The 23,202-nt window shown below is 46.4% G+C and overlaps 1 protein-coding gene across 7 annotated transcripts in view; it reads right to left on the reverse strand.

The window, feature by feature from the left end:
* The window catches only part of CEP250 (centrosomal protein 250), a 48,877-nt gene extending 27,469 nt beyond the window's left edge, over positions 1 to 21,408 (reverse strand). The window contains exons 1-14 of one of the 7 annotated variants that reach the window (XM_082359363.1): positions 21,260 to 21,408; positions 13,625 to 13,920; positions 13,104 to 13,160; positions 11,900 to 11,982; positions 11,509 to 11,674; positions 10,658 to 10,764; positions 10,142 to 10,396; positions 7,423 to 7,519; positions 5,231 to 5,332; positions 4,547 to 4,708; positions 3,828 to 4,006; positions 3,339 to 3,521; positions 1,413 to 1,557; positions 415 to 561 (exon numbers count right to left, since the gene is read on the reverse strand). In XM_082359363.1, coding sequence (XP_082215489.1) covers positions 415 to 561; positions 1,413 to 1,557; positions 3,339 to 3,521; positions 3,828 to 4,006; positions 4,547 to 4,708; positions 5,231 to 5,332; positions 7,423 to 7,519; positions 10,142 to 10,396; positions 10,658 to 10,764; positions 11,509 to 11,674; positions 11,900 to 11,982; positions 13,104 to 13,160; positions 13,625 to 13,810 — 1,869 coding nt within the window. In that variant the 5' untranslated portion in view covers positions 13,811 to 13,920; positions 21,260 to 21,408. Of the gene's footprint in view, positions 1 to 414; positions 562 to 1,412; positions 1,558 to 3,338; positions 3,522 to 3,827; positions 4,007 to 4,546; positions 4,709 to 5,224; positions 5,333 to 7,422; positions 7,520 to 7,731; positions 7,827 to 10,141; positions 10,397 to 10,657; positions 10,765 to 11,508; positions 11,680 to 11,899; positions 11,983 to 13,103; positions 13,161 to 13,624; positions 13,921 to 21,254 lie in introns of those variants that run through there. The other 6 variants (XM_082359361.1, XM_082359362.1, XM_082359364.1 and 3 more) reach the window with 6 other exon arrangements.
* Positions 21,409 to 23,202: the final 1,794 nt, after the last annotated feature.

Genomic DNA, 23,202 nt, shown 5'->3' on the forward strand with positions numbered 1-23,202 from the left:
TGAAGAGACGTGTTAAATCTGTAACCTCTAGAGAAAATTCTGAGACTTGGGCTCTTCAACAGATCCTTTTCTGTGATTGCTGTTATCTCGTACAACAGGATTAAAACCCAGTCTTCCTTCCAGAGGACATGGGCCTGGCCCTGATGATTTTACCCTAAAGCCCAAAGGTAGTTCTGCTGTAGATGTGGGAGGGGTCTATTTTTAATGGCTGAGCCCAGGCCTTGTAATCTTTGCTCTCCTTTGCGCTATAAATGTTCCTTTTGCTCATTCCAGGACTATGTTTGGGAGCTGATCTGTCTTGGGCTGATCCATTTAAGAACTGTTCCTTGTTACAGGCATCAGCTTTGTCTATCTCTCCCTTGCCCTCAGTCAGGGCCCAGCCCTACCCTGTGGATCAGAGAAATCTTTGCTCACCTGGAGAAGCTGCTGGTTCAGCCCAACTTTATCTAAGGCCAAAGCCTCATTTAAGGCACTGAGTTTGACAGCTGCAGCCCGAAGATCAGCTACCTCAGTCTTCAGGCTGTTCTCAGAACTCGACAGCTCCACAATAGACTGTTCTGCCTAAAAGCAGAGAGTTAAAGAGTTTCATTTTCCAGTTTTCCTGCAACAGTGAACAGCTCACATCCCCAACATCTGCTGCTTTCCTTGTACAGAGATCAGTTAACACTTCATTCCTTCCCTTACATCCTGAACAACTTTTCCCTTCATTTATTCATTCACTTACCCATTCATTCGTTGAAGAGTAAGAGAGGAACTCACATTACAGAGGCACAGACATCAGGATGTATAAACAACTACAACTGTGATGACACCATAGCCAATGTAAGCACAAAGTGCTCTGGGAACTCAAAGAAAGCATTAATTCAATTTGAGAGAATCAAAAATGCTTGGTAGAAGAGTCGACAGTTAAGTTGGGTATTGAGAGATGAGGAACAGTTTGTGGTTAAAAGGGGAGGAAAGAAGCAGTCCAGGCAAAGGGAAAAGTACATACAAAGTATTAAAATCACAAAAGAACGGGTAAAACTGAGAATGCAATTAGTGCTATGTGGCAGGAATGAAGGTATATGAGGCGTTAGGACAGGGATCTGGAGTGAAGAGGAGGCTAGAAACAGTTCGGGGCAGGTGGCAGAGGGCTTTGAATGTGGTACCAAGGAGCTGGGAAGCCAATGAATGGTTTTAGGAAGGAGACTGACATGACCAGATTTACACTTTAGAAAACCATTCTAATTCCAGTACAGAGAGTCTGTTTGGAGGGACAGAACCCAAAAGCAGAAACTAGGCATTGAGGCAAGAAACAGGAAGGGCCATGACTTGCAGGATGAAGGAGGAGGCAGGCTGCGCGCCTTTTTCCTGGAGACACAACTTTCCAAGCCGCCCGCCCCACCCAGCCAGCGAGGGGGAGGCCCACGCACCCTGGCCAGTGCGGCGGTCACTTCTGTCTGCTCTTGTCTCAGCAACTCCCCTTCCAGGCGACTGGACTCCAGGGCTTCCCGAAGGGTGATCAGTTCACTGAGTGACTCTGACTGTTTGGCTTCCAGGCCCGCCAGCGTCTCCTGACTAAGATGGGAAACAGAAGGGGGCTAGAGGAAATCTCAGGGAGTGGCCACACCCCAAAAGATAACTGGAATGTAATTGCTTTTGCAATGCAAAAGAATGAAGGCGGTCTCTAAAAACTGATAAGGAGAGGTCTCCAAGACACATAACATGAAAAAAGCAAGGCGCAGAACAGTATATGTGGTGCACTATCTTTTATGCAAGAAATTGGGGGAAATAAGGATATATGCATATATTGCATAAAGCAGCACTAGACATATTAATAAGAAATTAATTTAAATGGTTACAAACAGGAGGAAGGAATATGGGATGAATGAAGCAGAGGGAAGTAGTACTTTCTCTTTGCATACCTTTTAAAATAGTTTTGACTTCTGAATCATGTAAATATTAATAAGTGTATTATCGAGTCACACAAATTAAATTTAAAAACATAAAACTATCTTTGTGGATTGTCTCTCCTTTTCCTTAGTAGAGGGGAGACCACTCCTTGTGCAAGTCATGATCCTTAGAGCAGTCATTCAAGATTCCATTATTCGTGCCTATTAGGCAGAAGGAGCTAGGGAACCGGTGAGGAGGGGATGCATCAAAGATGAAGAAGACACAGGGACTTTCCTGGTGGTCCAGTGGTAAAGAATCCACCTTCTAATGCAGGGGACGCGGGTTCGATCCCTAGTAAGGGAACTAAGATCCCACATGCCGTGGGTCAACTAAGCCCGCGCGCCACAACTACTGAGCCTGCGTGCCTCAACTAGAGAGCCCGCGTGCCACAAACTATAGAGCCCACGTGCTCTGGAGCCTGTGCGCCACAACTGGAGGGAGAAAACCCGCACACCACAACTAGAGAGAAGCCCGGGCGCCACAACAAAAGATCCCGCATGCTGCAATGAAGATCCCGCATGCCGCAACTAAGACATGATGCAGCCAAAAATAAAATAAATTAATTAATTAAAAAAAAAAACACAAACCTCTGCTCATTAAAAAAAAAAAGAAGATACAGCCCCTGCTACCAGGTACTGAAGACCTACCATATGCCAGGCTCTGTGCTGGCATTTTGCAAAACACTGCTTTAATCTCCCCGAAGATCCTTCAAGGGAAATATTATCAGCCCCATTTTATAAATAATCTGTCCAAGTGGCAGAGCCATAATTTAAAGCAAGCTTCTGCCCAGCTCTAAAGTCCTTGCTTTTTCTATGACATCGTATCGGGGAATTTACAAATGAGCTGGGTCCCTTTACTCTGGAATTCCCTTCCTTGACCAGCTCATTTCCCATTACTTCCCAGGATCAGTCCTACCCTTTGGCCAGCCCGGCCTCCTCTGAACATGCCATGAACGTTCCTGACTCCTTTTCTTTGCTAATCTGTTCCTTTAGCCCTTGTCCCACTCTCTATCAATCAAAATATGTCAAGGCCCAGCTCAACGGCTACCCTCTCCTCCATGAAGCTTTCAATAATTAACTGTTACTCCTATTCTCCCAGAGGACCTAGCTTGAAGCTCTTTTTTAGCTCAGACTTCATCTGGCCACGGTTTACTTGTCTGACTTCCCCATTACACTGCAAACTGCTTGAGATCAGAGCCTGTGTCTTATTTATTTCTGTACCCCCAACAGGGCCTCGGCCCTTCTGGGTGTTCAGCAATGCTTGGATGAACTTTCTGTTTTCATCCTTCTGCAAAGGACGGAGCAGTAAGCTAATGTGAACCCCCCCGAACACCAGGCTTCAATTTACTCCACTTTCTAAGAGGGGGGAGGGCGTGGGGGGGGGGAGGGGCTGTCACAAGCACGCACAGGCGCTGCCGTTCCCGGAGGGCCAGGTGCAGCTCCTCCTGCTGCTCCTCCTTCTCGCCCTGAGCAGAGTCGCCCTGCAGCTGCAGCTCCATGTTTGTCCTCCGCAGTCGCCACGCCTCCTGCTCCAGCACCTCCAGCTGCTGCTGCAGCTCCCCCCTGGTCTTCTGCAGGAGCTCTCGCTCCCTGGAAGGAGACCAGACATGAGCAGAAACCCTGGAACCTAAAAGCCCTCCTGGAATCAGACAGTACAGGGTCAAAGGAGAGAGGTTTATGTTTCCTTTAAGTATCTCATCTTCCCTTTTGAGCAGGAAACTGTTTTCTTATCATCACAAAGACCCAAAACTGAGTGAGCAGGAACCAGCAGAACACAAAGCAAGGCAGCCCTGAGCAGCTCTGGGTCTAGGGAAGAACAGGGTCAGCCAACCAAACACATGGGCTGGGCGGGGACTGAGCCTGGGAGGAAGAGGGGGATGAACAGCCCCCGCTCACCTGCTGAGAGAGTCCACCTCCCCCTGCAGGTCCACAGTCTGCCCTGCCAGGGTGTCCCGCTCCCCGGTGAGCTGCTGTAGCCGCTGTCTCAGGGCCTCGCCCTCTTCCTCCCACTGATGATGCTGGTGCTGCAAGGAGCTCACAGCTTCCTGGCAGCCTGACAGCTGCTGCCTTAGGTCCTGCGGAGGGAGAGTAGCAGAGGTGAGGTGGTGAACAAGAGCGCAGGGCAGAGGAGGGATGTCATAAGCCTGAAGGTGGGGCTGGGCAAGGGGGTTGGGGGCTGGTGCAACAAAGGGAAGCTAAGAAAAGAGATGAGACCAGTCGAGGAGACAGAGCATCAGAGATGACTGGGTTCTGTGGCTCCCAGAGTGTCAGAGTCCATCATCTTCAAATGTAAAATGGTGGGGGGTGGTAAGCGTGGCTGGGACCCTTAGAATTGGGGAACGCTTACCCACACTCCCCTGGGGCTCCACTTTGCACAGTGCTGTGTAAAGACTGCATCAAAGTGGAGCGTGCCAGTGGCACGGAGAGTGTGCCTGCTCCCCACGAGCACAACTGGGCAGACACACAGATTCTAATGGGCACTTCGGGGTGCTGACAAAACACCTTGTGACTGGTCAACGTAGCAAAAGGGGCAGTCTGGGCTAGGAGGGTACCTGGGGCCCAAGTCAGTTTAGACACCCATCCCTGTGGCTGAGGAGGAGTGCTGGGGTTCTCACCTGCACAGCCTGGCGTCTCTGAGTCAGCACTGAACGCACCAGAGAAAGAGCCTTGTCTGGCTGCTGGGAATCGAACTGGGAGGAGAAGCCACTAGGGTCCAACTCCAAGGAGCTCTCATGACCAGAGCCTTGGGCCATATTGTCCTCTTCTTCTACCATGGCCTGAAATCCAACACAGCAGGGTCACCATCCTACTGACCGAGGCCTAGAATCCATGGAGAGGACTACCATGCCAGCCTGGACAAACCTGATGTCTCCTCTCTCAGGTCCTCTCCCTGGGGGCTGGGAGGAGGGTAATTTAAGAGCAAAAAAGGTTGGTTCCTTCAACTCCTCAAACCAACTCTTCCCCTTCGGTCACCCAAACCTAGAATGAGCAACAAGACTAGCACCCCTTGAACACTCAAGGAATAAATGAAGGAAGAAGAGGTTGCTGAGGTAGCAAAGGCCAGAATCCAGCTGCTGCCTGAGAACTGCAGCTAGCAGTAAGAAAGAGGGTGTTTCAGCAGGCAGTGCCAACACACGAAAGCTTAGCTACTCCTTAGGGTTCCAGTCTTCAAATATACTCAGACAATTCCTCCCCACAAGACCCTAAGTCCAGACTCCTCTAGGTGCACCTGAGAGGACGGGGAGGTCTGGGGAGGGTGAGGCTGGACCAGTTACTGTGAACCGGAGGCTTACCAGTACCTGGGTTATGTCCTTGATCATTTGCTGTAAGGACAGCTTCTCCTCTTGGGCATTCCTACTTAGAGATGCCTCGTGTTCCATTAATTCTGCGTGATTTGCCTCCTGGACAGGGAACCAAATAGAGCCTATGAGCCAAACTCTCAGAAGAGAATTTATCATTCCAGGCCCCAAATTAACCAGAGTCTCATTCTGTCTATTCTGTCAACCCCACTTTTCCCCTGACCACATGTGTATGCTAACACTGTCCCAGGATTCTGAAGACAATGTGATGTGGTGATTAAGAATTCAGATTAAGGGATTAAGAGCTCCAAATTAGACTGCCTAGATAAGAGTTCTTGCTCTATCACTTACTAGCTTGGTAACCTTAGGCAACTCCTTCTTTGAGCTTCCTTCTCTTTAAAATAGGAATAAGGGACTTCCCTGGTGGTGCAGTGGTTAAGAATCTGCCTGCCAATGCAGGGCACACGGGTTCCAGCCCTGGTCTGGAAAGATCCCACATGCCGCGGAGCAACTAAGCCCATGCGCCACAACTACTGAAGCCCGTGCACCTAGACCCTGTGCTCCGCAACAAGAGAAGCCACTGCAATGAGAAGCCGGTGCACCGCAACGAAAAGTAGCCCCCACTCTCTGCAACTAGAGAAAGCCCTTGCGCAGCAACGAAGACCCAACGCAGCCAAAAATTTTTTTTAAAAAAGGAAAAACTTAAAAAATAAAATAAAATAGGAATAATTAACAGCAACTACTTCATAGATTTGTTTTGAGGCTTGAATGAAAAAACTGCATGTAAATTACTCAACACAGTGTCTGTCACAAAGCAAATCTTCATTAAATGTGAGCCATCATTGGATGAAGGATGGCTGCTGTCTCTGAACAGCAAATTGGCACTTGAGACTTAAGGCCAGAGGAACCTCTAGCCCCAAGGCCAGCAATAAATTTGAATTCTCAAAATGTCCCCTCCTCCTTCCTACCTTATTGTGCTAGTGAAGGCTTAAAGACGCAGATTTACAGCTATGTTTCTTTTTTTGGCCTATACAAAATTTGAACCAACATTTGTAAATTGAGAGATTTGTCTGAGCTGAGAAATTCATAAAAATTCATAAAAATCTGAATTTCTGGCTTCTCTCAAAAAGTTAAAATATGGGCCACACCAGCCCCCATCCCTACATGGCAACAATTTACTGAAGTTGAATAGTGGATGCCTCCTCCAGATGGGACATATATTCTTCAGGGTCCTGCAGTCCTCACTGCTCCTCATTGTTTCCTTACTATTGAGATCAAGTGTTACCTGTTACACTGAAAACTAAATGTGACAGCACTGGAAAATCAGAATCCTTACAGCTGAACCCACTTCATTCATTTATATTACTTGGGCCCTGCGGACATATGAATTTGCAAATTCCTGAACAAAAAGAAACCAAAAAGGCATAAACATGTCTAGCTCCCAGCTGATCCTAGCTTGGATGAGAAGACTAGGGATATGTATGTGGATAGGGGTGCAGGATTTGCCTAAAATCAGAGATCTGAAAATTCCTAGAGATGAAAGGAAACGTGCAATCAAGCCAGAGGTTCTAACGTCCAACCTTAGAGAATCCCTTTGATAACATCCCTGGCAGATGTTAAGCCAGTGACACAAACCTCACTCCTTCACAAGACAGACTGTTCAACTACCGAGCAGCTCTAGCTGCTCTACCACCCTGTAACTTGCAGTCACTGGCAGTGATTGTGCCCCCCTGGCAAACATTAAACAAGCCAGCTCTCTTCCCTGGTGTCAGTCCTTCAGTTATGTGAAGGCAGCCATCATGTCTCCCTCAAGCCCTCCTTCTCCAGGCTAACCACATTCATGCTCCTCAGGCGTTTCCCTTATGACTAGGTTTTGAATCTCTCCAGACATCCCCCCCTCCTACTTGGCTAGTGTGCCTCTTCATGTGTGTCCCACTCTCTTGGAGGAGGACACACTGCATGCATGCACTGCTATAGTTTCCCTAGGAATATAGAAGGGATAGTAGACAGGTAATGTTTATTAAATGGATAAATGAATGAGTTAATTAATTTTCAGATTCAACCAAAATTAATTTTTTAGCTTTAGGGGATTTCATCAAGGAACATTTAACTGGTATCCTGCACTCTCTGTCCATAAAGGACAGGAATCTACAGGCCCACTCCCAACTCTCCCAGAACAAAGGATCACGTACCAGGATCTCCATCGTCTCTCTCAGAGCCTTTACCATCTTTTCATAATCTTCATTTTGCTTCTGAGACTGGGTCAGTAGAGCAGAGAGCTCAGTCACCCTGAAGAGAAGAGCATAGCACAGTTACCTGGGCACCCACTGATGTGGACAGAGCTATGCAGCACACCCCAACCCAGGCCAGACACCCCCACTACCACCCCCCCAGAGTCCCTCGGGTGCCCCCAGCCCCTGCACTCCCTGAACACAGGATGCTATAGCCTTGAACTCGGGGAGGGGGAGCCAAAAGCCACTCAGATGCATGCAGGGATTTACCACATCTCAAGACTGGAACACGTGTTTGGGGGCCCAAGAGCTGAAGGAAAGCCCTGGACCAGGCCCTTCCAGACCCCGCTTGATCTTGAAGTCAAGCACCCTGAAGCCAACAAGAACATCAGAATTGCCACATGGGATAGTCCCAAGGTCCCTCAAGCCCAAGGTTCTAACTCTGATAGAGAAAAAGGAGGGGCGAATTGGGAAAGATTATGGTCAACCTCCCTGATACTAACCTCAAAGTTCAGGGAAATCACCAGGCATCTTTATCACCTAACACCATATCCTGGAGCTCAGTACCTGGTGTTATATAGGTAGCTAAATAAATATTTCTTGAATGAAGTTATCAAGGAGCTTAATTTTTTATTTCAAAGTCTTCCTAATTTTATTCTGTATCATCTTTAAGAGCTTTAACTCACTGTATGGTCATTCATTTAGTTATTGTATGATTCAACAAACATTTACTAAGTGTCTACTATATCGCAGGTGAAGTGGAAAGCACTAGAACACAAAATTTACCAAGACATGGTCTCTGTCCTTGTGCTTCCCAGTGCCTTCACAACCCAAACAAAACAAACTGTAATTTACACACTCCACCAATAGGTGGTGACACAACCCTAGCCATGGGGTATAAACTGAACTTTGCCCCAAGATTCAAATGGAGCTCTTTGCTTATGTCCCTGCCCTTCTTATCATTTTTTAAAAATCTATTTTATTATAATCCAAAAAATAAAAGAGCCTAACCAAAAAAACCCAAACAAAACTAAATAATCAACAGATCAATGCTGTAAGCACGTCAAAAGACCATACGGGGGACTTCCCTGGTGGCGCAGTGGTTAAGAATCTGCCTGCCAATGCAGGGGACATGGGTTCAAGCCCTGGTCCAGGAAGATCCCACATGCCGCGGAGCAACTAAGCTTGTGTGCAACTACTGAGCCTGGATTCTGGAGCCCATGAGCCACAACCACTGAGCCCACATGCCACAACTACTGAAGCCCGCGCACCTAGAGCCCATGCTCTGCAACAAGAGAAGACACCACAATGAGAAGCCTGCGCTCTGCAATGAAGAGTAGCCCCGCTCGCCGCAAACTGATAAAGCCTGCGTGCAGCAATGAAGACCCAACGCAGCCAAAAATAAATAAATAAATAAAATAAAGCAAAAAACAAAAACCAAAACAAAACTAAATGTGAGAAGTAAAAACGTACTTCTTATGTAATCTTTTTAATTCCTGCTTCTGTCTTGAACTCTTTTTTATTCTTTAGTAGATTTGTCAAATTAAATTGAGACTTTGAGGTGATTGTCCCTCACCTTGCCCTTTGTTAGAGCTCCTTCCTCTCTTCTCAGATTTGTGTTCGTCTTCCTGGGTGGACTGGAGCTGCGACTGAGTTGGATTTCTGATTCCTGATTTCCAGCACAGTGCCTTACTGACAGTGCTCACTAATGGTTTGTTGAATGAATTAATGTGAAATTTAAAAACAAACTCTGCCATCCCCAGAGGAGTGGAGGGAAGATTTGGGCATGGGTCATAAAAGCCAGATTAGTCCTTAGTCTTGTCCTGTGTGATAACAGATAGTGAAGCTTCAAATAAGTGGCTCAGGGACTTCCCTGGTGGCGCAGTCGTTAAGAATCTGCCTGCCAATGCAGGGGACACAGGTTCGATCCCTGGTCCGGGAAGATCCCACATGCCACGGAGCAACTAAGCCCGTGCACCACAGCTACTGAGCCTGCACTCTGGAGCCAGCGTGCCACAACTACTGAGCCTGCGTGCTACAACTACTGAAGCCCGCGCGCCTAGAGCCCATGCTCTGCAGCAAGAGAAGCCACCGCAATGAGAAGCTCATGCACTGCAACGAACAGTAGCCCCCACTCGCCGCAACTAGAGAAAGCCCGCGCGTGGCAACAAAGACCCAACGCAGCCAAAAATAAATAAATAAATTAATTAATTAATTAAAAAAAAATGTATATAACAACAAAAAAAAGACCATATGGGGGCACAGTAATGTAACAGGCTATCAAGGTCATAGAAGAGGTGACATTTAATTATGCCTTAAAGGATAAGTCAGAGAGAGAAGGGAGAGAGGCATTCCAGGCTAAGGCCAGCATCTACAAAGGCAGGGAACATGGAAGAACTTGGCTGTTCTGGGAATGGCAAATAGTTTGGTGTTGATAGAGGAGAGTTACAGCCAGCTCTGTAAGTCAACAGGAGAGAAACTGAGCTGCAAGAGAGTCTGAGGGCAGAGGGCAGTGACAAGGCCCCAGCTGTGGCACCGGGTTTCAAACTAGACTCCCTCTGGCACATCTCCTTCCCCTCTTGTGGGAGGAATGCTCTTCACATCTCCCCCACCTATCTTGACTCCCTAAAGGAGTCAACTTTCTCTTAGCGAACCCCTCCTAGGACCCAGGCCATCTCACCGATCCTGAAGCTCAGCCTTCTCCAGATGCCCTTGACTCTTCAGCTGTGTTAACTCCTGACTCCTTTCATGGGCTTCCTTCTCCAGCTCCTGGGTCCTGGCTAGTAGCAGCATCAACTGGGATGGCTCGCTCCCATTCAGTCTCCCAGATCCATCAGATTCCCGAGACTGTGGTGTTCCCACAGTCAGGCGCAGACAACAGGTCAACAGGGAACCTGAAAGCCTCACATGCTCAGCCTTGAGCTCCGTCAGGTCTCTGAGTACAAGCAAAGAAAGAGCAGACTCCAACAGGGACCAGGAACAGGAAAGGGAGCGTGGAGGTCAGGCCCAGGGAAGCCTGAGGAGCAGGTCTGGGAAAAGTCATCTCAATCCAACAATCCAACAATTCCACCCCTCCCCACCAACTCTTCCACCCCTGCCTTTCCCCCACAACCTGATTCCCTTCTATAGCAGCCCCACTGTCATGCGAATAGAGTCGGTAGGGGCAAACTTCCTCCCGTCATACCTCCACACTGACCTGTCAGTGGCTGACTTCATTTCCAGGAAGTGGCGACGGAAGGTCACCACCTCCCGCCACAGACTGAGAAGGCGACCGTGCTCCCCTTTCAGGTAGCCCTTGAAGAACTGTGTGTTCAGAAACCCAGGTCATATCAAAGGGCAGAGGACATCTTTTGCCAACACGGGAGTCTTGGATTCCTCCTGACTACTGGGGGGAAGTGGAGGGACTTAAAGGAGATAGCTTATGAATGGGTGTCTATGTTCAGGCAATGCTGAAGTGTTTAATAAAGTTAGCAGTGGGATTCAAGAGGTCAAAGGGCCTAGGATGGTATATGGCCTTCTTTGAGCTAGATTAGAAAAGGATAAACAGTAGCTGCTCAACAAATGGGGGCTATTACCATCATCACCACAGACTTACAATGAGGATTAAATGATATAACATATGTAAATCACCTAACATAATGCCTGACACAGAGCAACAGCCCAGGAAACATTAGTTTCCTTTAACTGGGATCTGAAAATTTCTTCCCCATTCAATTTCAATAGCTACCTCCTTAGCATCTAGATTGCAGACTTCCAGATGATGGGAGTCAGTAAACTTTAAGATCCATCTAAAACCTATGCAGGAACAGAGTTGCTTTGAGTGTCATGCTACCTACCAGCAAAACCTCGACTGGGCAGGTAAGGATAGAACTAAGGTGACAGCCCAAGCAGGGCAGAGCTGCCAGCATGAGCGGTAAGGCCGGCCAGAGACTTTAACAACAGCTCAGTTTCCATTCAAGTCCTGAAGTTAACCTCTTCCAGCACTGACCAGGCAATGCCCAGACTGCAAGTCCTCCTCTCACCATTCCCATCCACTGTTTCTCTCACCTCCTGCTCCATCTGCCACTGGCTCTCCTTCCTCATTAGCTCATCGCGGGCCCGGCTCCAGTCTACTGTCAATTTTTCCATATCTTCCCGAAGGGCTTTATTCACCACGTCAGCTTTTTCCATGTGCAGCCGAAGCTGGGTGTTCACCTCCGCTAGACTCTCACACCTGCACTGGGGAGGGGTAGGAGCAAGTACTAAACAAAGGTCTGAGCCAACCCTTGGACCTCTTGGAGTAAGATGACAACCACTGGAACTTTCCATTGCCAGGAACTGGAGGGCTAAGGCTGAAGCCCTTGGTTCTAATCCATGTTAGCCCTCGAGACAGAGGTTTTCCATCAACCTTCTCTACCCGCCCACCAACCACCCAGGCCAGAAAGTTGGGGCCCATCACCTCTGTTGCTCCTCCTCCAATCGGGTTAGCAGCTGTTCCAGGTTTGGCTCCTCCACACCTTCCCACCTCTGAGGGACCGGTCCCTTAGCCAGACAAAAGCAAGCTTTATTTATTTACCTTCAAAGAGAACATCCCGCAGACCAATTCCATGATGCCCCCTTCTACAGCAGCCTGCTTATTTTTTTTTAAAGTTCATCCATTTATTTTATTTTTATTTTTGGCCACGCCGAGCAGCTTGTGGGATCTTAGCCCCCCCAACCAGGGATAACCCCACCACCACCCCCCAGCAGTGAAAGCGCAGAGTCCTAACCACTGGACTGCCAGGGAATTCCCCAGCTTTCTTTTTATTCTTTCTCCCCTTTGTTAGCAATATGTCTCTTTTCTCAATCACTGCATTCTGCAAGTAAACCAACTGCATCCCTCTCTCCAAACGTAAACCAGTGACTTCTCCTGAAAGATGGCATTTGGTAGTGAAAAGAACTTTTGACCTAAGAAGCATAAAATACAGCTTTCACTAATGGTCTTGGCTTCTACTACACTAATTTTTGGACCTTGGGAAGTTATAACTTCTCTAAGCCACAAAGTCTTCAGCTCCAAAATGAAGGTGATATCATTCCCCTGAAAAAGTTGCTTTGCAGGTTAAGTGACATAATTCTATGACAATGCCTAAGGGTGCCTGGCCTACATAGAACGGTACACAGTTAAGTCTTCGTCCTTTCCTTCCTCTGAGAGAACTCTTCCGAGGGTAATGTGAGAAGATGCTGAGAGGGAGCTGGAAGAAAGGCACACAGGTCTTTGAAAGCCAGTTCTACCCAGCCCACAGCACAAAGAAATCTCTCTGCCACAAACACGGTTTTTTCAGGCCTGCAAAGGCACACATCTCTCCAAGACAGATAAACACTGACACCTTCTGGAGGAAAAATGCATCTCTTCTCTCGGATTCCACACCCCTTCCTATCTGGTAATATTAAGTCTCCTAAAGCTCATTTTGTCCTTAGAGAGCCAAGGGTTGGAGTCCGACGGGGCAGGAATAGCTAGGTCCTGTGAAGGTATCTGATGAAGTTCTCAGGGGCTGACGAAAGAGAGGCTTCTTCCAAACACCGCCTTATCACACCCCAGCCTCCCTCAGTCAGCAAATGAGGCCTAACTATACTCCCTGAGGGCTCAGGAGGAGCACAGCCTCCTGAGGAACAGCCTCACTCACCCCAGTGGCTTCCAGCCGCTTCTCCAGCTCTTGGCACCAGCTCCGGTACTGCAACACCTGAAGCAAACAGAGCAGGACGCGGCAATGGGCACGGCTGGTACCAACAGCCCAAAGCAAAGGTCCCCGAGGGTCGTGGGCAAACGCGCTGTGAATGATGGACTGGGTGATGACGGTGAAGTGAGGCCATAACATCTCACAGTTTCCATTTGGTCATTTAATCATATGTTCTCTACAGCTCTTGTATTGGAGAAGGAAGTTCATGGGCTTTGAAACCGGAAAACCTAGGATGAGGTCCTAGCTCTAGACTAGGAGAGCAAACCTAGACAACTAACTTAAACCTCATGAAGGTCACCTTTGAAAGGGACATCGTAGATGGCTGGTGGAGAAGTTGTGGACATCAAAGGACAGCTGTTTAGGACATTCCCACCACGTGGCTCCATCTTCTGCAAACCTCATCCCGCTTCAGTCCCCAGCCCCAAGTGTTCTCCTCTTTCCCCTTCCTGAAAGGGCAGCTGCCTCACCTTGGCCTGCAGCTTCCTCACGAGGGTTGCTTGCCTCTGCTGAGCCTCCTGGGAGCTCTTCAGCTTCCGCCAGGAGGCTGCTTGGTTCTCTGCCATCTGCTGCTGTAGCGCCAGCACTTGCTCCTCCAGCACCAGCTGCAGTGACCGGGGCTTCATATTGTTCAACCCAGGGCCCCCTGTCTCCATGGGGGCACCAGACAGTAAGTCCACAGGTCCCTATGCAGCCAGAGGCTGTTCGCTCCCAGCAGGCTCTCTAATCATTGCTGTGTCCCTTGGACCTCCTCTTGAGCTGGGGACTAAAGCACACAGTGGAGTTGAAAGAACTCCCTAGATGACTCAAATTTATTCAGCAAATACTCATTAAGTCCGGTAAAATTGGGTTGGACAAAGTACAGTACTCCTCAGAGCTTTTCAAATACTAAGATGGACCTAATCTCTAAGGGGCGGGGGGACATGATGAGCATCATTTCCCAAATTTATTGGACCATGACACAAGCTCACAGGACTAGTGTTTCCTGGCATGACTTTTGTAACTCTGCACTCGACCAAGAGCTCCTAGTTTACCATTGCATCCCTAGTGCCTGGCACAGTGCCTAATAAACATCTGCTGAATGAATCACTGAAGGTGATTTTAGGCTGGCAGGGGAGATGGACACAATTACAATACAATGTGGCCTGTGCAGTAATAACAGAGACATCACAGGATAGTATGGGAAGACAACAGAAGGACATTTAACCCAACCTGGGGGGCTGTGAACAGTGCGAATCATCATCACCATAATTAATACTTGTTAAGTGCTTCTATGGGTCAGTCACTTGAAGTGCTTTACACATACCATGTCATTTTGGCATCACAAGAATCTTGAAACCTTCCAGGGCTTTCGTATCATACTTCAGCATTGGTACTATTTTAACTCTTTATATATGGATGAGGAAACTGAGGCTTACAAAGGCTAAGCCTTAGTTGAGAAATCAGAAAGGTTAAACAATTTGTCTTAGTTCATACAGTTGGCATTTGGTTGACTAGGGATATTAATACAAGCAATCTGACTCTCTGACAGAGAGTAGCAGGCATTTCAGGCAGGGGAACCAAAAAACAGAGGGAAGAAGGAACCAGCTTCAGCAGGATGGCAAACCCTCCTCATCCACCAGGAGACGGGCCAGAACAGGGCAATGGGGGCAGGTGAGGGAGGCCAGCCTCACCAGTGACTTCAGAGACACCCAGGGGACGTGGAGGCAAGGTGATCAAGAGTTTGGGATGCTAGTCCAAGTTCTGTCTCTAATGGGCTCTAGGACCTCGAGCACAGCACGCCACTTCCTCAGGCTGCTCATCCAAAAATGAGGGTGCCCAGCTCCATGACCTCTGAGTTTCTTTGGCCTCTAAAACACACGATAACCTGGGGGCAGAGGAGGGGGGCAGAGTTCTCTCATCTTATCAGCCCTGAGACACCCATCGGCAGGTGTGAGGAGTATCTGTATTTCCAGCTACCTATCAAGAAAATGGTCTATTAGAGCTGCCTTCTTGGCATCAGTCTCATAATCTGAAGAAAATGGCATATACAGCAAATGCAAACGTAACATTTGCACATACAGGGGGAGTTTCAGGGGCCCCATGTCCCTTTAATGCACCAAACTGTTGATCTTCTACATCCTGGCTCAAATGCCACTTCCTATCAGGTCCTCCCAGATGTATCCAGGAATAATTTATCAGTTTTATAGCCATATATACAATATATATAAATTTATATTTAATGTATAGAGAGAATGTCTGTGTTACATCTTATCATTACTATTTGTCTATCTTCTCCACTAATCTGTGAGTTCCTCAAAGGCAGGAGCTAATTCATTTTGGTCATTAGTAGCTTGTCAACAATGCATAATGAAGAAATGCATGTGGGCCTCACTCCTGGCAGATCTAAACCCTTGGCCAGAGGTTACAAATGTAGCCTGCGGGTTCTTTTCAATCACTGTGTGGCCTATGCAATGGTTTTTAAGAATTTAAGTTAGGTGCCAACATTTACCATTGGCAAAATACATATAAAAATTCATATTTCTGGCTCCTTTGATTAATCAGCATATCTAGTGACCCTTGACCCACATTCCCACAAGGCGACAACAGGCTGCAGTGAAACAGTGTCTGACCCCTTTAGATAAGGCATATGCTCTCCAGTTCACCTTAGTCTCAGGCCCCCGCCCTGGCCTAGCCTCTCCCTCACACTGATAGCAGATTTTAGTTGTCATGTCATTGCACTTGTGCTATTGTTTTTCTTATAACAGAGTTACAGAGGAAAACTCAGCTTACTAATCACCTCCTGGGCAACTGCAGATACCCGGGTTTGCTGAGCTTGTACTAGACAGTAAGCAAAGGGCATAAAGTAGGAAGAGTAGAGTGGCACCAATAAAGACATAGTGGCACCAACACCCCAGGCTGCCTCTTCCTAGCTGATCAACTGGGTTAGTACTTCCAGTGTCCTCCCTTTCTGCCCTTCCTTTCCACCACAGCTGTGAAATGCTGGCTCAATCTCTTTCTTCTGGCTGGAGGCACAAACCTGCTGGGAAGTAGCTCTTACTGCCAACATGACTAACAACGAGAGTAGCTCTGAGATGCTTCAAGGGACTTGAAGAGCCTTTTCTCTCCGAACACTGTGAGGGATGGGCCAGGCTTTTGCAGAGTCTCAGAGGCCCCAAAGGCTCCCTAACCCTCCTTTGAATCCCTACCCCCCAAAGCATTCAGTTAAACCCCACGAAATTGCCAATGTTTGCCCTTTTTTTAACCTAATAAAATGATAATTTCATGTAATTCAACCTAATATAATAATATTATATATATTTATAATCATATATTTATATATATTATACAAACCTAATATATAAGCAGCCCTCCCATAGTTCCTGGAATTCTCCTATTAAATCCTCTTTTATTCTTTTTATTTATTTATTTTTGGCCACGCCTCATGGCTTGCAACATCTTAGTTTGATCCGCGCCCCCTGCAGTGGAAGCTCAAGAGTCCTAACCACTGGACCGGCAGGGAATTCTCTAAATCCTCTTTTAGAATAAGGGTGTTGTTAATGTGTAGACATTATTTTAGAAAATGATAGTAACACTTCAGTAAAGAAATGGAATTATATTAGAATTATATGATTATTTTACTTTAGCAGATAATTTAAAAATTTTAGAGCTATTTAAAAATTTAGTCCAACCCTCTCATTTTACAGATAAGGAAACTGAGCCTTACAGAGATGAAGTAACTTCATTTTGTTCATATTTTATTGGTATGCCCCATTTACTTCAAAAATGATGTGAAATTGTAGCAAATGTACCATACTAATGTAAGATGTTACAAACAGGGGAAACTGGGTGCAGGGTATGTAGGAACTTGCTGTACTATGCAAGTTCTGTAAATCTAAAATTGTTCTAAAAAATAAAGTTTATTTTAAAAATGATTTGAATTGTTTTATGATTAATGCCCCCCCCCAAAAAAAAAACAGGAATAAAAAGATGGAGGGAAGAGAGAAAAATTACATCAGGAATTTTTCTGAAATTGAGATTCAGTTCTGAGCTTCCTCAAGACATAGTTCAGCACCTTTCATTAACACACTGTCGGATCAGCCAGAGAATAAATAAACTAGCATAGCTCCAAAAGAAAGGTAGGTTTCAATGCCCCTCAGGAAAGGAAAAGGTCAGTAGTTGGCAAATGGTAACAGACTGAATTGCATTCAATGAGAATAATGGATGTCAGTGTGCTTTGTAAACTGTAAACCACGGAATAGATGTTATCATTACCACAGGAAAAGGAAAAAGATTCACTTCTTTTATACATTAATTTATCCTGTAAACACTCATTAATTCCAGCTTAGCATCAGGTAACTGGCCGCAGTGATACAGAAATGAATAAGACTGACTTCCTACTTTTGCTAGGAACCAGACTGGGAAGGGCAGTGACCTCTGAGCCTAGGGTGAAGAGTGACAGAAGAGTGACATAAATTATATATTTTGTCTCCTCTCATCCAAATTCTTCCAAAACAAGTATTTAAATAAATTTAAAATAGCAGCAACACCACCTAAACTTGAAGTAGAGGTGTAAATGTTACAAGGACTAAGAGGAGAACTGGTATTATTAAACAGAATTTGTCACTTAAAGCAAAAAAGGAAAAACACTTGAGGGCACAGACATTTTATTTCCTGAGCAAAGAAACTATATATATATATATATATATATATATATATATATATATATTTGTCTGCAGAGACAATTTGTTTCTTATTCCAGAAAAAAAGAAATTAGCACACAGTTCCTTATATAAATCTCATATGTGGGGCCTCTCTCTCCGTCCTCCTCCTACCTCTAAGGCCTCTCTCCCTTTAGTCTCCTCTGCTGGCTCCTCCTCACCTCCCCACCATCTCAAGGTTGGAGGCCCCAGGGCTCAGGCTTCAGACCTCTTCTCCACCTACATTCATTTTCTAGATAATCTCATCCAGTTTCATGGCTTAAAACTGTACCTATACACCCATGACTCCCAGTGTTACGTCTCCAGCCCATCCGGCACATCACACTCCTATACTAAATCCAAATATTTATTTAACTTCTCCATATAGATGTCTAACAGGCATCTCAAAGTTAACTCATCCAAAAGTGAACTCCTGTTCCTTCAACCTTCCCCATTTCGGTAAATGCTAATTCCATCCTTCTGGTTGCTCAAGCCCAATAGCCTTACAGTTATACTGACTCCATTCTCCCACAGCCTATAACCAATCCATCAGCAAATCCTGTTGGCTCTACCAGTTGCTATCGCTTCTGACCCACCCCCACCATCATCCTGAGCCAAGCCACTCTTGCCTGATGTGGTGGCTTTAAGGTATGCCCACAAATTCTTTGATACTCCTCCCTTCAAGAGGTGGAGCCTAAACTCTCTCCCCTTGAGCATGATCTGGAATAAAGTTAATGAAGCTGAATAAAGTAGAAATGACTTCCAAGACAAGGTCATAAAAGGCCTCCCCTCTCTCTAGCTCTTGCTCTCTCCCCACTCTCTCTGCTGTGTCCTGAGGACACCCAGGCAGCCCTGTGAAGAGGCCCAGTGGTAAGGAACCACATCTTGGGAGCAAACCAGCCATCAGTTTGACTGCAATCTCCTGAGAGATCCTAAACCAGAAGCAGCCAGCTGAGCTGCTCCCAGATTTCAGACCCACAACTATATGAGATGATAAATGACTGTTGTTTCAAGCTGCTAAATTTTGGGGTAATTTCTTGCATAGCAATAGATAACTAATACACCTGGATAACTGCAAAAGCTTCCTAGGTGGCAGCAATGCTTCTACCCTTGCTTTCAAAATTTGCTTTTTCTCAGCAGAATAGTCAGAGTGATCCTTTTAAAACAGTGACAGGGACTTCCTGGGTCATCCAGTGGTTAAGACTCCAAGCTTCCACTGTAGGGGGCATGGGTTCGATCCGTGGTTGGGGAACTAAGATCCCACCTCCCACATGGTGTGGCATAAATAAATAAATAAAGCAATAAATAAATAAATAAATATTAAAACAGTGACAGATTCGGGCACTCAGAACCCTCCAGTGGCCAATCAAGAGTAAAAACCACAATCACTGTATTGGCTTACCTGGTCCTAATTATTTGATTCCAGCCTCCAGTTGTTTTAATTCCATTTCTTACTCCTCTCCCCTTTGCTCACATCCCTCCAGCCACATACCCCTCCTTGCTGTACATGCTTGGAACACACCAAGCCACACACTCATCCAGGGCCTCTTCTTCCAGTTATCCTCATGATTGGCTCCCTTGCCACCTTCTCTGTTCAAATGTCCCCTTCTCAGTAAGTTGTTCCCTAACCACCCAATATAAAATACCACCACCCCTCCACACAAACTGGTATTTTTCTTTTCTTTTCTTTCTTTTTTTTTTTTTGGCCGCACCACGCGGCACGCAGGATCTCTTAGTTCCCCAACCAGGCATTGAACCCGTGCCCCCTGCAGTGGAAGCGGGGAGTCTTAACTACAGGGCTGCCAGAGAAGTCCCTGGTATTTTTCTACTTACCTTACCATGCTTCATCTGTCCCTATCTGAGTATTATGTGTACCATATCTAACCCAATGTAAATTTCCCAAGTGCAAGAATATTGTTTTGTTGACTGCTGTATTCTCAGCTCCTAAAACAGTGCCTGGTATATAGCAGGTACTCATTAGATATTTGACTAAATGAATGGATATAAGAACATTAGGCAACATGATCCATATCAAAGGTCTTGCAAAATGCTGACAGTTCTATAACCTTCTAAAAGGTAAAAACAAACAAAAAACCCCAAAAGAAACAGATCATGTAGTTTGTACAGCACTTTACTCTCTCACAATTATTTGCAATCTTCATAAAAAACACTTTGAGAAGAAATTGCCTTCATTTTATGGACAAGAAAACTAAGGCTCAAAACACGGAAGGGGTATAACTGGTCAGCGGCAGAGCAAATACTGAACCCCAATCTGCTTCCAAACTCTATGCCCTTCCATTACAAAATGCTGCCCCCTAAATCATGAAATATGAAATCACAGCTCTGGGAGGGACACTTTCTAAAGGGTGTGAAATGATGAGGTCTAGGTCTTCGGCTCTCTGATGGAAAAGGACCAAAGAAAGGTAGAGTGTGACTGAAGGAACAGAGGGCTAGCACCAGGTTCTAGTTCCTCATGAACTCACTCTGTACATTTGGGAACATCAATTCTCCTTTCTAAGCTTTCTCATGTGCATCATAATCTTGGCCTCCATAACTCATGGACCTAATGTAAACACCAATTCAACAGACATTTACCAAACCCAAAGGCAATCTAGGATTTATTACATGCTCTAGGGACGGACAGCCTAGAATTCGTATCCCAGCTCCACTCACTTATTAGTTGTGGGACTCTAGGCAAATTGATCTAAGAGTGCCTTAGCTTCTTCACGCACAAAATGTGAAGATATAGAACCCACCTTATGGAATTGCTCTGAGGATTAAATGGGCCTTTACAGGTAATGCATTTCGTAGCACCTTTGTGACTATTCAATAAATATTAGCTATTATTATGATCATCACGTGCTAGACCCTGGGATACAGATGAAAAAGGCAAGGCATAAGGCCCCAACAAGTGCACGGCTGTAAAAGAGAAGCAGGAAAGGTAACTCGGTGCAATGAGTGCAAAAACCCAGCAGCGAGCTAACTGCGCCTTCAGAAAGCGGTTGGAAAAGGTTTCCGAGGAAGTGCTATTTAAGGGGGGTCCCGAAGAATGAGCGTTCCAGAGTAGGGTGGCGAGTAGGACTGGACTTTCGGACAGATCACATGCAAAGCCCCAAGGGCAGAGGGAGCCGCAGAATTCTGGGAGCCAGGAGCGGGACGCTTAGGAGAGCGCAGCGCCTTATCGGACAACCCCGGGCTCGGGAAGATCCCTTTTTACGCGGACTGGAGCGCAGTGTTGGCGGCAGCAGCACGCGGACGCACCCGCCTAGGACAGGTCCCAGCCCCTCTGTGGGTCTCGGGTTCCTCCCGGGGAACTGGAGGCCGCTGCCCGAACGGAATTCCCTAAGGCGCTCTAAGAGGGCCGGCCTCTGGCCCTCAGACCGTTAACTCGGGCACCACCCGCCTGCCCTTGAGGCTCCACCTCACCACGCTCGGCTCCCGCAGATTCGTCGGGTGCTTCTCAGCGCCGCAGCGGCTTAAGCAGCAGCTAAGGCCCGGCCGGGGTCGGGGGCCCACCAAGGGGCTGGGGCGCAGGCCCCGCCCCTCAAACTCCCGCCCTTTCGGAGGGCCCCGCCCATCCGTGCAGCACGCCTAAGGACGGACTGCGCCACCTAGGGGCCTCCGCCATGTTGAGTACTGGCAGCCGACTTAAAAGTGTGGCCCAGAAGGAAAAAGGGGATAATATTAAGAGATATTAAGATTCCCTCACCAGAAATGGGGACAGCCAGGCTTGCTGGATTCGAGCAAGGGGAGTTTTAGTAACAGAAAAAAACTTGCCCTCAATCATACTCTTTTTGGCTTCGGGATTACACATTGCGCATGCGTATGGTCACCTGGTTCTAGGTGCGCCTGCGCGCTGTTCCACCCACAAACCCGAGTACAATTAACAAGGGGGCTTCGTCGGGATACAATCATCTTCAGACCCCGAAGCCCCAAACAGTTTCAGGCAACACAACACTCACAGAATAGTTACTCAGTGTCATTTGAACACACATGGCTTTGAACAGGGTGTTTTCTTTGCCTGAATGTCCTGCATCCGTCCGGAGAACTGCAGTTTGTCCAATTTTATGCGTAAACCTGATTTTCTCTAGAGGACTCTAGAGGCGTTTCTTCCATAGTGTTTTGTGCATAAATTATCAATGCACTTTCATTCACCTGCCTCTCTTCTCCACTCAGTGGTTCTAAAGTTTTAGTTGGGATTAAAAACAAAACAAAACTGGAGAACTTCTTAAAATGCAGTCTCTCGGATTCCCCCACTAGAGAGTCAGTAAACCAGGCGTGGAGCCCGGGAATCTGCATTCAAGCAAATACCTTGGGTGATTCCCGATGCGTTGGGAACATATTTTGAGAAACACTGTATAAGATTGTGTATCTCTAGCACCCAGCACAAGGCTTAGTACAAAATAGGAGCTAAGTAAGTGCTGAGTGAATAGATGGATGGATGAATGGATAGCAGGAGTGAAACAGGCAATTCACAGCCAAAGGGAAACTGAGAAAAGAACACTTTGATAAGAGTATCTTTGTATTTTTCTCCTATAAGAACAAAACAAGTTCTTAATAGTTACCTTGAGAAAAAGAGAAAGTAAGTGAGGGGGTTGGGGGGGAGGACAGTGATTCTTAAAGGCAAACTATGCTGAGAGGGAAGAAGAAACATCCCAGACATTGGACAGACAAAAGGATGCAAAGACTCAGTTGTGTGGGAGTCCACCCCAGGGAAATATTCTCCCAACAGGTTGTGTGCAAGAATGTTCACTACAGTATTTGGAATGTTACACCAACCTCAGGGCGTTTGCAACATCAGGGAGATGGCATACTTTGCCATCTCCTAAACCAGTTTACCCCAAACTCTTGGATTAGCTGACAACTTCCCCTCCTTCAGGTCTCAACTTAAATGGTACTTCCTCAGCTAGGTCTTCCCTGGTCATGCTATGTAAAGTAATACCCTATCATTTTCTATTGCAGTACTCTTTTCATAGTACTTTTTACTTACTTATTTTGGCTTACCTATTATCTTTCTCCCCCTTGAAAATTTAACCTTCATGAGAATAGGAGGCTATGTCTGACTTATTCTTAGCATTTAACACAGAGCCTGACACAGGGTGGGTGCTAAATAAGCATCCATGAAATGAATGAAGTCAGCCTCAGTGTTACAAAGGTTAATGACATAAAATCCATCAACAAACTACATAATACAGTTTAAGACCACGAAGAATAAACAAAGAGGATTAAAACAAACAGTAATCTTTGATTTTTGTAAAAGGGAATTCGTTAATTCATTCCCTTATTCATTTACTCATTCATCCAACAAACGTTTATGGAATATTTGTTATGTGCTAGTATTGGATAATAATACAATGTATTAACAGCAA

This window comes from Balaenoptera borealis, assembly GCF_965194805.1.
Source record: "Balaenoptera borealis genome assembly, chromosome: 16".
Classification (NCBI taxonomy): domain Eukaryota; kingdom Metazoa; phylum Chordata; class Mammalia; order Artiodactyla; family Balaenopteridae; genus Balaenoptera; species Balaenoptera borealis.